This window comes from Rhinatrema bivittatum, chromosome 5 (genome assembly GCF_901001135.1).
Source record: "Rhinatrema bivittatum chromosome 5, aRhiBiv1.1, whole genome shotgun sequence".
Lineage (NCBI taxonomy): Eukaryota > Metazoa > Chordata > Amphibia > Gymnophiona > Rhinatrematidae > Rhinatrema > Rhinatrema bivittatum.
In genome coordinates, this window is record NC_042619.1 from 7,773,883 (window position 1) to 7,788,168 (window position 14,286).

At 51.4% G+C, this 14,286-nt stretch overlaps 1 protein-coding gene across 10 annotated transcripts in view; it reads left to right on the forward strand.

Moving 5' to 3' along the window:
• The window catches only part of LOC115091758 (sodium-dependent proline transporter-like), a 163,980-nt gene that overhangs the window by 147,188 nt on the left and 2,506 nt on the right, over positions 1-14,286 (forward strand). For 9 of the 10 annotated variants that reach the window (XM_029601945.1, XM_029601944.1, XM_029601939.1 and 6 more), the window contains 4 exons: positions 2,480-2,614; positions 4,384-4,483; positions 4,824-4,942; positions 13,748-13,921. In XM_029601945.1, coding sequence (XP_029457805.1) covers positions 2,480-2,614; positions 4,384-4,483; positions 4,824-4,942; positions 13,748-13,921 — 528 coding nt within the window. The remainder of the gene's footprint in view (positions 1-2,479; positions 2,615-4,383; positions 4,484-4,823; positions 4,943-13,747; positions 13,922-14,286) is intronic. The other variant, XR_003856811.1, reaches the window with a different exon arrangement.

Below are 14,286 nucleotides of genomic sequence, written 5' to 3' on the forward strand. Positions count from 1 at the left end.
TCTCACATACCCATGCAGTCTCTCTCATTCACATAGCAAGAGGGTGTTCAAGATCCAGGCCAAGGTCAAACCCTGAGAGTCAGCCCAAGACAGACTAGATACAAGGGACACGTCAGGACAGGACAGAAAAGGCGAGACAAGACTACAAGGACAAGGTAACAAAAACAGGGTAGGAACAAGACAAGGTAGAGCGAGGCAAAGCTGATCAAGGCAGACTGGATGAGGCAAGGCTGGAAGACAGCCTGGATGAGACAAGGATGGAAGGCTGGAAGACAGAAGGATGGAAGGCTGGAAGACAGCCTGGATGAGAGAAGGATGGAAGGCTGGAAGACAGCCCGGATGAGTCAAGGCTGGAAGACAGAAGGATGGAAGGCTGGAAGACAGGCTGGAAGACAGAAGGATGGAAGGCTGGAAGACAGCCTAGATGAGACAAGGATGGAAGGCTGGAAGACAGCCTGGATGAGACAAGGCTGGAAGGCTGGAAGACAGGCTGGATGAGACAAAGATGGAAGGCTGGAAGACAGGCTGGATGAGACAAAGATGGAAGGCTGGAAGACAGGCTGGATGAGACAAGGCTGGAAGACAGCCCGGATGAGACAAGGCTGGAAGACAGCCCGGATGAGACAAGGATGGAAGGCTGGAAGACAGCCCGGATGAGACAAGGATGGAAGGCTGGAAGACAGCCTGGATGAGACAAGGATGGAAGGCTGGAAGACAGCCTGGATGAGACAAGGATGGAAGGCTGGAAGACAGAAGGATGGAAGGCTGGAAGACAGCCCGGATGAGACAAGGATGGAAGGCTGGAAGACAGAAGGATGGAAGGCTGGAAGACAGCCTGGATGAGACAAGGATGGAAGGCTGGATGAGACAAGGATGGAAGGCTGGAAGACAGCCCGGATGAGACAAGGATGGAAGGCTGGATGAGACAAGGATGGAAGGCTGGAAGACAGGCCAGATGAGACAAGGATGGAAGGCTGGAAGACAGCCCGGATGAGACAAGGATGGAAGGCTGGAAGACAGAAGAATGGAAGGCTGGAAGACAGAAGGATGGAGGGCTGGAAGACAGCCTGGATGAGACAAGGATGGAAGGCTGGAAGACAGCCCGGATGAGACAAGGATGGAAGACAGGCCGGATGAGACAAGGATGGAAGGCTGGAAGACAGCCCGGATGAGACAAAGATGGAAGGCTGGAAGACAGCCCGGATGAGACAAGGATGGAAGGCTGGAAGACAGAAGGATGGAAGGCTGGAAGACAGCCTGGATGAGACAAGGATGGAAGGCTGGATGAGACAAGGATGGAAGGCTGGAAGACAGGCCGGATGAGACAAGGATGGAAGGCTGGATGAGACAAGGATGGAAGGCTGGAAGACAGCCCGGATGAGACAAGGATGGAAGGCTGGAAGACAGCCTGGATGAGACAAGGATGGAAGGCTGGATGAGACAAGGATGGAAGGCTGGAAGACAGGCCGGATGAGACAAGGATGGAAGGCTGGATGAGACAAGGATGGAAGGCTGGAAGACAGCCCGGATGAGACAAGGATGGAAGGCTGGAGCAAGGCACAACTGCAATTCAGGGGAAATGTTGCTTAGGCAAAAAAGAGCGGTTATGGCTGGGTTTAAATCCCCAGCCACATGATGTCATCAGGAGGCACCCGCTGAGGAGATTCCTTTGGTGGCGTCTTTTTAAGACCCCACCAAGTGGCACACGCATGCATCTAGTGGAGCCACGCAGTCAGTGGCCCAGAAGCATTGGTGGCATGAGAGGAAGACTAGGGTGAGTGCGTCCGGTCGCAGTAAGGCACCACAATTGGCAATCATAACGCGTATCTTTGTGATCATGGAGTGCTGCTGTGTCCATGATTAGAAAGGTACGTTCTGTCTATTATGATGGTCTGTTAGATCGAAAGGGTGTGAAATTATACACAAAGATTATTCGTTAGAGGAATGTTTGTGTTCACACGGTTAGCTTGTTACAAATAATACCGGCAGGCTGAGGTCAGCATGGATGCCTATAAGGAATGACATCAGCGAACCTGTTGATCTCTGTCTCCATCTGCTGTTTGATGGGCATAACCCATTCACTTGGACTGGTGTGGCTGGACTCAAGAAAAGGAAGTTAACAGGTAAGAAGTAATTTCACCATAGGTCATTGTAATTACCGTATATGTTATTTGGTTGCACTCCACTTAGGGCGGTGTTTGCAAGCTGGCAGGTTAAAATCTAATAAATAAATATAGTTCAGATGCTTGTTGTGAGCAAACAGAACAGGAACTGGTCAACTCAGGACAAATGCAGCTCATAAGAACATAAGACTTGCAATACTGGGTCAGACTAAAGGTCCATCAAGCCCAGCATCCTGTTCCCAAGCCAGGCCACAAGTAGCTGGCAGGATCCCGAGGGGTAGAGAGAGTCCAAGCTGCTCATCCCAGGGATCCAGACTGCTTGCTCCTTCCTGAAACCCCCTCTTGGTCTGTTTCAGTTTGGTAACATGGAGGGAATCACCACAGCCGTGATAGATGAAGTCCCCTCCCTGAGAGACTGGAAGAGGAAGACCCTCTTCTTAGCGGCTCTCTGCTTTGGTTTCTACCTGATGGGACTCCTGCTCATCACGGAGGTAAGGATCCTGTTCTGTCTTCATGGGCGCGCCGGGTCCCCATCACAGGGGCATGAGCTGCTCATCCTTGCCTCTGATCGCTGACGGGTGCTGGGGGGGTCCTGATTTCTGAGAGTGAAGTCATTTTAACTCTTCTTCCTTTAATTAAAGATACATCCGAATGGGCAGCTTCAGAGGGGACATCTGTCTCTCTCTCTCTCTCTCTCTCTCTGTCTGTCTCTGTACTCTCTGAAAAGTGTCGGATGTCTCTGGGGATTTGTTTTGGGAACAGGATGAACCTGACTCCTAAGGCAGGACATGAGGGATACAGTCTCCTTGCACTGAGGCTCCTTCTGGAGTTCATAAGATGTTGTAGTGTAGGCAGCACATGGAGGTGCACCTGCCCAGTACAAGCTCTAGGTTTCTAGTATTGCGCTGCTCGTTTTCCGATCATCCACAATCAGGCAAACGTTTCCTTCCAAGGCCAACATACTTGGTGTTTTATTTGATTATGTTTGTAAATTGGCACCAGGCGACTAATATATATAAAGAAACCTGTCGTCACCATAATGTCGCAGTGGAAGAGGTTGGGGGCCTAGCAGAGAACCACGAGGCACGTCCCTTTTCAGCTCTCTATGTGCAGGATTTCCAAAAGCCTTATCTAGAGGAGGGTGAGCAGGGACAGGTCGCCTGCTTATTTCCATATTAAACGATAGCCCCCCCAGCAATGGGAGAGTCCCCCAGTGACTCCCAGTATTCATTAGAGATGCGAGAGATTCCAAAGCAGCCCCTGCATCCACTGGAGATCAGAGGCACCCTCAGAGTGTGAACATTACAACATCGACGGACCAGACAAACACTGGCAGCACAACCCTACAGAACAGAAAAGAACAATGAAGCTGTGGATCACCTGGGGACTCTCCCAGGATCACTGCCTCTGGCCCTAGTCCTAGGGACACACAAGCGGCCAAAATCTGCTCTCTTAAAGGGTCCATGGCGACCTTGGATGATGTCACAACACTATAAAAGGGCTTTCCTGATGCTGGTCACCTTGCCTCATCTTCAGTCTCATAATGAAGAGGGGGAATTGGATTTCTTTGCATCGGTTGAGAGTGCAGAAGTATCTAATTTCCTTTGCTCACCTAGTGACAAATATTGCTACTAGGGCAACTTTACGTATTTCTATTGCCTTGTTAGCTAACAAAGATTTGGTGTTGAGACAATACTTTACATTTAAAAATGAATTATTTCATGGCCAAAAATTGCAGATAGCCAATCGCAGTCATCTCATTGGAGAGACTGAAAAGGAATGGAAAATTTCACTAAAGCTGTTATTGTAAGGGAGCTAGCGCCACCTAGCGGCTAAATGAAGGGTCGGTCACATTATTATTTACGAACTTGATATCATTATTTCCTTGTCTTATTCCACGCATATGAGTTAAGGTTTAATAAAAATATAATTTAAAATAATTCTGGAAACAGACGATTTGGCAGCTGCATTTTAATGCAGACTCTTGTTTTTGGGATTCATAATTCAAAGGCTTTATGCCATTATTCTTTGGGGGGGCGGGGGGGGCAGTCATGAAGCATGAAAGGGAGCTGGGGATCCTAGGTAAGCAGGTACTAATGGGCTAGGTTCTTATCTCGCAGCATCGTCTTCCTAGCTCTCAGAGGGCTCTGGCAGACTTGACTACTCCTGGGTCCCCCCCCTATAGCTATGATTGGCCCCAGTGAGCTGTGCAGCGGTGCAGTTATTTCCCTATGCTGTCTCGTCTTTCTCCAAACCCCAGGGAGGCATTTACTGGTTTACATTGATCGACTCCTACAGCACCAGCTTTGGACTCATTATCATCACCCTCTTCATGTGCATCGGCATGGCCTTCTTCTACGGTAGGTGCTATGCACAGATTGACACTTACACACGCGTGTGCATGCGAGCGCACACAGGCGTGGTGAAGCCGGTTACGAAGCCGGATGTAGCGGCAGATGATGAAAAGAAATTTTGCATGTGGAGGTGACTGTTAAAAGGGGGGAAGGAGTGATGGCTGTTGAGAGGAAAAGTTGCACGGGGTGGCTGGTTGTGCTGGACAATGGGAGAGATGATCAGACCTGGTCCTAGCTGGCGAGGGGGACAGCTGGACATGCACTGGCTGGCGAGGGGGGTGGCGTGTAGGAGTTCCAGCACTGTCAGACTTACTTAATGCTAGGACTTTTCTTTTACCTGTCTGAGGCGTGAACCAGTTCTGTCAGGACATTGTGGATATGATCTGCCGCTGCCCACCCTGGTGTGCCAAACTCCTCCTCTACTTCAAAGCCTGCTGGGTGTTCTGCACCCCCCTTCTGCTGCTGGTGAGTAGTAATCCAAGATGCCACCCCAGGGAGGCATAGACGCAGATGCATGAACATAAGGGTTTGCCATCCTGTTTCCAACAGTGGCCAATCCAGGCTACAAGTACCTGGCAAGTACCCAAACACTAAGTAGATCCCATGCTACTGATGCCAGTAATAGCAGTGACTATTCCCTAAGTCAACTTGATTAATAGCAGTTAATGGACTTCTCCTCCAGGAACTTATGCAAACCATTTTTAAACCCAGTTACATTAACCACATCCTCTGACAACAAATTCAAGAGTTTAATTGTGCATTGAGTGAAAAAGAATTTTCTCCGATTAGTATTAAATGTGCTACTTGCTAACTTCATTGAATATCCCCTAGTCCTTCTATTATCCGAAAGAGTAAATAACAGATTCACATTTACCTGTTCTAGACCTCTCATGATCTTAAAGACCTGTATCATATCCCCCCTCAGTCATCTCTTCTCCAAGCTGAACAGCCCTAATCTCTTCAGCCTTTCCTCATAAGGTACTTGTTCCATCCCCTTTATCATTTTGGTTGCCCTTCTCTGAACCTTCTCCATCGCAATTATATCTTTTTTGAGATGCGGTGACCAGAATTGTACACAGTATTCAAGGTGCAGTCTCACCATGGAGCGATACTGAGGCATTATGACATTTTCCGTTCTATTAACCATTCCCTTCCTAATAATTCCTAATATTCTGTTTGCTTTTTTGACTGCTGCAGCACACTGAGCCAACGATTTCAGTGTATTATCCACTATGATGCCTAGATCTTTTTCCTGGGTGGTAGCGCCTAATACGGAACCTAACATCGTGTAACTACAGCAAGGGTTATTTTTCCCTATGTGCAACACCTTGCACTTATCCACATTAAATTTCATCTGCCATTTGGATGCCCAATCTTCAAGTCTTGCAAGGTCCTCCTGTAATGTATCACAGTCTGCTTGTGATTTAACTACTCTGAATAATTTTGTCTTTTGCAAATTTGATTACCTCACTCGTCGTATTCCTTTCCAGATCATTTATAAATATATTGAAAAGCACCGGTCCAAGTACAGATCCCTGAGGCACTCCACTGTTTACCCTTTTCCACTGAGAAAATTGTCCATTTAATCCTACTCTCTGTTTCCTGTCTTTTAACCAGTTTGTAATCCACGAAAGGACATCGCCTCCTATCCCATGACTTTTTAGTTTTCTTAGAAGCCTCTCATGAGGGACTTTGTCAAACACCTTCTGAAAATCCAAATACACTACATCTACCGCTTCACCTTTATCCACATGTTTATTATCCCCTTCAAAAAAAAATGAAGCAGATTTGTGAGGCAAGACTTCCCTTGGGTAAATCCATGTTGACTATGTCCCATTAAACCATGTCTTTCTATATGCTCTGTGATTTTGATCTTTAGAATAGTTTCCACTATTTTTCCCAGCACTGGAGTCTATAGTTTCCCGGATCGCACTGGAGTGCTTTTTAAATATTGGGGTTACATTGGTCACCCTCCAGTCTTCAGGTACAATGGATGATTTTAATGATAGGTTACAAATTTATTTATTTTTTAATTATTTCTTTATTGAATTTTCATTTAAAACATTTAAACAAAATTTCAAATAAGTAATACAGATAATTAAGACTTATCCATATCATTATTAAACAATATAAAAAAAAACCCTTTATCTCTATTACATTACCTATATAATGGGAGAGATCAAGCCATATATTAAATTATACAATATTCATTTCAACTAATCGTCTGAATGTTTGAGTTCCTTCAGAACCCTAGGATGCATACCATCCGGTCCAGGTGATTTGCTACTCTTTAGTTTGTCAATCTGGCCTACTACATCTTCCAGGTTCACAGTGATATCGTTCAGTTCGTCTGACTCATCACCCCTGAAAACCATCTCCGGAACTGGCATCTCCCCAACATCCTCATTAGTAAACACGGAAGCAAAGAATTCATTTAGTCTTTCTGCAATGGCCTTATCTTCCCTAAGAGCCCCTTTAACCCCTCAAACATCTAATGGTCCAACCAACTCTCACAGGTTTCTTGCTTTTAAAAAGTTTTTGTTATGAGTTTTTGCCTCTATGGCCAACTTCATTTCAAATTCTCTCTTAGCCTGCCTTATCAATGTTTTACATTTAACTTGACAATGCTTATGCTTTTTCCTGTTTTCTTCCAATTTTTTAATGATTTTTTTTTAGTTAGCACCGAGATCCTTAGACAGCATTCTTCACAAACTCCATTTATTTGCTGCCTCACAAGGCAGAACTCCTGCCCTCAGCCATGAGATACTGTGTGCCTAACTCACTAAGCTTTATTCCTATCCATACCAAATGGCCCTGTGACAAATCTCTAGGATGCTGTGAAGTGCAGGCTGGGCCTCTTCCCTCCTGCTGTGGAGTCACTGATGGCAGGAAAGGGGGTGGGTGGTTTTAAGAGTAACCACTTAAATTCCTTACAAATCTGATGTAGGGAACTCCCTGCAGCTTCATATGTGTGGAGAGGGACATTCCCCATCCAGTATGAGACAGCAGGCAGATCCAGATGTGGGAAGGGAGGTGTTCTCCACCCAGCACTGGAGAGGTGAGACAGCAGGGTGTTCCAGTGGTGAGGCAGAATACATGTGGCTTGTGTAAATTTAGTTTATTTAACTTAAATAGAGAAAACTGCCATTCCCTGTACGTACCAGGATCAGTCCAGGACACCTGGGTTGTGACTCCGCACCAGTAGATGGAGACAGACTAAAACTTGTGGGCGGAGCCATATATAAGCCCCTGTGCCAGTCACAGCCCCTCAGTCTTACTCTGTCTCCAGTAGATGGTGCAGGTCCGGTCACAGCTCCTCCCTGCCCTGATTCTGGTACTCCGTCAGGGTTGGTTTTCTTTTTGGTTTAGGCCAGTTTAGGCTTTAGTGTCTTTTAATTGGAATTTTTGCCAAATTGTCGCTGACGTCCGTCTGCCCTACCTCCCGGGGGGGTTGAGAGGTCCTGAGGGGACTACCCCCCCCTGGTTGAGGCCGCTGCTAGGGTCGAGGACCCGACTTTCTTAGTAGCAGCGTCAGGGGTGACACCGGGGAGCCCGGTTCACTCCCCCTGTTGGATTAGGGCTCCAGGACTGTGGACAGCGACAGGTTTGTTTGTAAAAAAAAAAAAAAAAAAAAAAAAAAAAAAAGAGGTTTGTTTTATTTGTGCCGGCTCTCTCTCTCTCTCTCTCTCGTAGCGTCGCCGCTCTTCGGTGGGGGCGCCGCTGGTGGGGGGGGGGGGCCGGCCATTCGCTGCATTTTATTGGAGGGTGTCTCTTCCCTACGACGGTCCTTGGTCCCCGTTTCGCGCCTTTTCTTTCGCCGGCTTGACTTGTGGCTCGGTTGCCGGGCCGGCAGTTCGGCGCGCGCGCTGCTTCCCAGACGGTGAGGGATCATCCGTGGCGCCTCGGGGGGGGGGGCTCGTTCGTAACCTGCGCGATCGCCGCCGCGCGGGGGAGGGGGCGCGAAAGAAAGGCCTCAAGAGCTCTTCCCGCTCCGTGCGGCAGTGGCGGCCATTTTGGCCGCGGCTGGCGCCTGAGAGGCTGGCGCCTGAGAAGCGGGGGGGCCCCCTTCGGCGGCCGCGAAATGGCGCGGGACACGGCGGGCGCCTGAGCGGCGGGTGGCCCCTCCTTCGGCGGTCGGCTCGGCGGGTCATTCGCCTGGTGCTGTGGAACTGGGACGGCTAGACCGGCATTTGTTGCTGCTGCAGTTGGCAGCGGTCCCGATCGCGACACGCAGGGACCCTGAGGCGGTAAGAGTAGCCATTTTGCCGCTGCAGTCGGCAGCGGTCCCAATCGCGGCTCGGGCAGCCATCTTGCCGCCACGGTCTACAGCGTTCCAAATCGCGGCGGCAGCATCCCGATCGCGGCAGGGGCAGTCGTTTTGTCGCCCCGGTAGGCAGCGGTCCCGATAGCGGCGAGAACCTTCGGGGGGGGGGGGGGCAGAAATCGTCGCCTCCACTTCTCCTCAACGGTTCCCTCTGCGTCCCTCAGTTCCCGCGGGTCCCTCGGGAAAGGGGGCAGGAGTCGTTGGGCATGCGCGGGGCCTTGGGGCCCATAGGGCGCGCAAACGTTCAGCGGTTTAACGGCTGGGGGTCTCGTAGCGCCGTTTTCTAGGCCTCAGGAACGGCAATCGGTGGGCCCCGGCCGGAGGGCCGCGAGTTAAAAGGTTTTGAGGACCATTCCACCTCGGGACGATTGGGAGTCCTCGGTCTCGTCCTCGGCTCAGGAGGGCTCGGAAAACTCGTCCCCGCACCCGAGGGGGGCAGAGAGTGACAGGCACCCTTCGCCCAGAGCCAGGCATTAGCACCGGATGTCCGAAGGGGCAGTTACCAGTTCCCAGGGTTGTCCAGCTGTTCTCCTCCCCGTCATTCTGGAAAAGTTAGGGATCTCGCGCCTCCGGGGGAGGCTAGAGGAGGCTCCGTGGATTCAGGGTGGGTCAGGTCTGCGTGGCCCTCTACCACCTTCCTGGTCCCGCTCTTGACTATGGACCTGCGGCATTGGGACAGGGACATCCTGGACTTGGGGCTGAAGGTTCCCCCGGCAATGGACAAGTTTCACCCTCTGCACGAGGAGGCCTTGGAGATGTTGCGGGTCCCTAAGGTGGACTCTTCCACGTCAGCAGTCCCGAAGCGCACTCCCATCCCGATGCGGGATACCGCGGTCTTATGGGATCTCTAGGATTGACATTTGGAGGTGCAATTGAAGAAGGCCTTCGGGGCTTCCGCCCGGGGCTTGGGCCGCAGTCTGGAGTGATTTTGCACTTCGGGCTGGCTTGGGATGAGCCCATCAGCTTCTGGCCACTGAGGGGAGCCCTGGCGATCACAGGGGCCAAGGCTTCGCAGCGAAATGTGGTCGGTCCATCTCTTGCCGCAGCCTCAACACGCCGTTCCTAACGTCAGGGCGCTGTTGTTGTCATTTTTCGAGGACTGGGCCGGCATAACGTCAGACCAGTCGGTCCTCAACGTGATAGGACACGGCTACGCGTTAGATTGTGCTCGTACTTCAGCGGACAAGTTCCTTATCTCGCCCTGCAAGGCCCCGAGAAGACTGCTGCTCTGCTCGGCACCATCCGACACTTAGACGGCTTGGGAGGTTTTTTTCCCCAGTCCCGGTCAGCCAACACGGCAAGGGCCGTTACTCCATCTACTTCATCGTCCCGAAGAAAGACGGCACGTCCACACTGATTCTGGATCTCAAAGGGGTAAGTCGATGCCTTCGCATTCCTCACTTCAAAATGGATTCGTTCAGTCATCGCTGCGGTAAGGCCCGGCGAGTTCCTGGCCTCCAAGTTCCTGGCCTCCCTGGATCTCACGGAGGCATATCTTCACATCGGCATTCATCCGTCATTCCAACGCGTCCTCAGGTTCTGCATACTAGGGCGGCAGTACCAGTTCCGAGCGCTCCCCTTCGGGCTCGCGACGGCCCCACGTACATGCACAAAGCTGACGGTAGTGGTGGCGGCGTAGCTGCGCCGAGAAGGTCTCTTGGTCCATCCTTACCTGGACGATTGGTTGATTCGGGCGACGTCCGAGGCTTGGGTCGGATGGCGGTAGCCAGGGTCCTCCACCTTCTGCAGTCCCTAGGATGGGTGATAAACTGCAGCAAGAGTCATCTGACCCCGCGCAGACCTTGGAATATCTGGGAGCTCTTTTCGACACAAAGCTGGGCAAGGTGCACGAACGGGTGTGCAAACTGCAAGCTCAAGTACGACGCCTATTGTCTCTCCGCCAACCGCGGGTCTGCGATCACTTTATGGTCCTAGGGCCTATGGCTTCAATGCTGGCGCTGATCCCTGGGCATTCGCTCATCTGCGACCATTACAGTCCTACTTTCTATCCCGCTGGAAGCCTATCCTGCTGGAAGCCGGTCTCGGAGGAATTCCATCTACCGCTTCCGATCACGGAACACGCGAGGTCCAGCCTGCTCTGGTGGCTGGATCCCAAGCATCTGTCGTCTGGGGTCTCTTTCAGGTGCCCAACTGGACAGTGGTGACCACGGATGCCAGCCTTTCCGGTTGGGGAGCGGTCTGCGTGGGGAGCGCAGTCCAAGACCTATGGTCCGTGTCGCCAGCCCAGGGGTCTGGCCATCGCCTAGAGACCGAACCGGTCCGTCTGGCCCTGCCTGCAAGCCTTCCTGCCGTTGCTGCGGGGGAAGGCAGTTCGAGTGTTGTCGGACACTGCGACCACTGTGGCATACATCAACCGCCAGGGCGGGACAAGGAGCCCCCAGGTGGCGGAGGAAGCTCAGTGCTTGATGGCCTGGTCGGAGCTACATCTCAGCAACATAGCAGCGTCTCACATTGCGGGAGTTGACAAAGTGCAGGCGGATTTTTCTCGGCCATCATCGCCTGGATTCCGGTGAGTGCGAGTTGTGGCCGAAGCATTTCTGCTCATTTGCAAAACGTGGGGGGGTGCCCCACATGAATCTCATGGCCACGTGGCACGACGCGAAGGCCCCGCAATTTTACAGTCGACTTCGAGGACGGGGGGCAGAAGGCGTCGATGCGGTGGTGCTTCCCTGGCCGACGGATGTGCTGCTCTACGTGTTTCCCCCGTGGCCGATGTTCGGCAAGATTCTACGGCGCATAGAATTGCACCCAGCCAAGGTGATCTTGGTGGCACCGGAGTGGCCGCGCCGGCCGTGGTTCGCAGACCTCGCCCAGCTGGCGGTATCGGCGCCCTTTCGGCTCCAAGGAATGGCGGGCCTGCTCATCAGGGCCCCGTCTGTTTGGAGGATACGGATCACTTCTATCTCGCGGCATGGCTTTTGCGAGGAGTCGGCTGAAGTGGAAAGGTTACTCAGATGCGGTGGTAGCCATGCTGCTGCGTTCCAGGAAGCAGTCAACGTCTCTGGCGTATGTCCGTGTATGTGTGGTCTTTGAGGAATGGTGCGTGCAGCGTGGGGTGGACCCCACTTCGGCTTCCGTCTCCAACATTCTGGCGTTCCTCCAGGCAGGTTTGGCCAAGGGTCTGGCGTGCAGTTCGCTACGGGTCCCCAGTGGCGGCGCTTGGTTGTTTGCGAGGTAAGGTCCGTGGTACGTCCCTGGCACTTCATCCGGACATTTCTCGTTTCCTTCGGGGTGCTAAGCACCTTCGTCCTCCATTGCGTCTCCCTTGTCCGGCTTGGAACCTCAATTGGGTTCTCTCCGCTCTCTGCACGGCGCCGTTTGAGCCCTTGAAACGCGCAACTCTTAAGGATCTCACTTTAAACACGGCGTTCTTGGTGGCGATTGCCTCGGCACGGCGTGTTTCCGAGTTACAGGCCCTGTCCTGTAGAGAACTTTTCTTGCGTATTTCGGATTCCGGAGTTTCTTTGCGGACGGTTCCCTCCTTTCTTCCGAAAGTTGTGTCGTCTTTTCACGTGAATCAATCGTTGGAGTTGCCAGCTTTTGTGGGAAGGGAGTCCTCCGTTCCAGAAGAAAGGGAATTACGGAAGCTTGACATGCGGAGATCCCTCCTTCGCTATCTGGAGGTTACTAATTCTTTTCGGGTCACAGATCATCTGTTTGTCCTGTTCTCTGGTCCAAAGACAGGGGCAGCAGTGTCACGCACAACAATCGCCCGTTGGCTCAAGGAGGCCATTGGTTCGGCTTACTTGATGCGGGGAAAACCACTTCCCGTGGGCCTGAAGGCTCACTCGACTCGTTCTCGACTCGTTCTCAAGCGGCGTCCTGGGCGGAAGCTTCGCAGGTGTCGCCTCAGGAAATTTGCAGGGCGGCTACCTGGCAGACGTTGCATACCTTTATCAGGCATTACCGGTTGGATGTCCGGGCTACCGGTTCCGGGGGTTTTGGAGAGAGGGTACTCCGAGCGGGACTCTCTGCTTCCCACCCTCGGTAGGTTTGCTCTGGTACATCCCAGGTGTCCTGGACTGATCCTGGTACGTACAGGGAAAGGAAAATTAGTTTCTTACCTGATAATTTTCGTTCCTGTAGTACCAAGGATCAGTCCAGGATCCCGCCCGCAGTGCTGCGCTGAAGTAATGGAGAGTCCGCTCTTTGTTCTGGATTATTCTGTTCCGCTTGTTTAGCTCTCTCGGTTGGAGAGTCCGTTTCCAGGAGGAGTGTTTTTCTTTCCCCGGTTTTTAAGCGGTTTATAGCGAGTTTAGTTCTGGTTGTGTTCTACTTTGACATTCCGTATGACTGAGGGGCTGTGACTGGCACAGGGGCATATATGGCTCCGCCCACAAGTTTTAGTCTGTCTCCATCTACTGGTGCGGAGTCACAACCCAGGTGTCCTGGACTGATCCTTGGTACTACAGGAACGAAAATTATCAGGTAAGAAACTAATTTTCCTGTATTGCTTGGGTAGTCTGTTCTACAACAGCCTGTGTGTGTGCCTGTGGGTGGGGGGCCTGTACCTGTGTGTGTACGTTTCTGAGTGTGTGGGGGCATGTGTCTGTGTGTGTGCGGGCCTATGCGTGACTGTTTTGTGGGCATTTGTCTCTGTGTGTGCGTGTGTGTGCGTGTGCGTGTGCCTGTGCCCTTGTGTGCATGTGCCTGCCTGTGCTTTACAGTACCTGTGTGCATATGCCCCTGTGTGTGTTCGTGTGTCTCTTTCTCTGTGTGGGTGTGCGTGTGCCTGTATGTCTGCCTGTCTGTCTGTGTAAGTCTGACAGACAGGACTTTGCAGATGGAGATTGTCTTTGCATAGTGCCCCTTCCACTGTTCTGGGTGCCACCTGGTGAACAAAAACAGGCGTGACAGTGTGAGCCTTATTTTGATATAGAGAGATAAACTGCTTTTCCCTCTCTCTCTCTCTCTGCTTTGTACAGTTTATCCTCTTCTACATCTTTCTGGAGATGTACAACACAGTTCTACGCTACGGCTCCTATGAATACCCCCGCTGGGGCAAGGCCTTGGGTGTTTGCATGGGAGTGTTGTGCTGCATCCAGATACCTCTCTGGGCAGGTGTGGCCATCTTCAAGGAGTCTGGGACACTAACGGATGTGAGTAGCAGTGAGAAAAGCCAAGGCAGGCCTGCAAGCTAACCTGTTATCCTACTACAAAACTCCTTTAATGCTTGCACTGAAAGTAATGTTTGAATTTTTCTGTTTTATTATAGTTGTGGGGTGGATTGATTTGTCTGCTATTTTTAAATCCTATAAATTGCTTTAGTGTTTAAAGACACCGGCGATTTGTAAATTTTCTTAAATTAACTAAAACTAACTAAATGGCTATAATTCACCTTCATAGAGATCTGTGCCTGGCGGTAGGACCCAGACACTTCTCCACCTCCTGCTGTAAATGCACTTGGATGTCTAAGGAGGTAGGATGGGGGAGGGAAGGAACACCAGTGAGACATTCAAGGGCC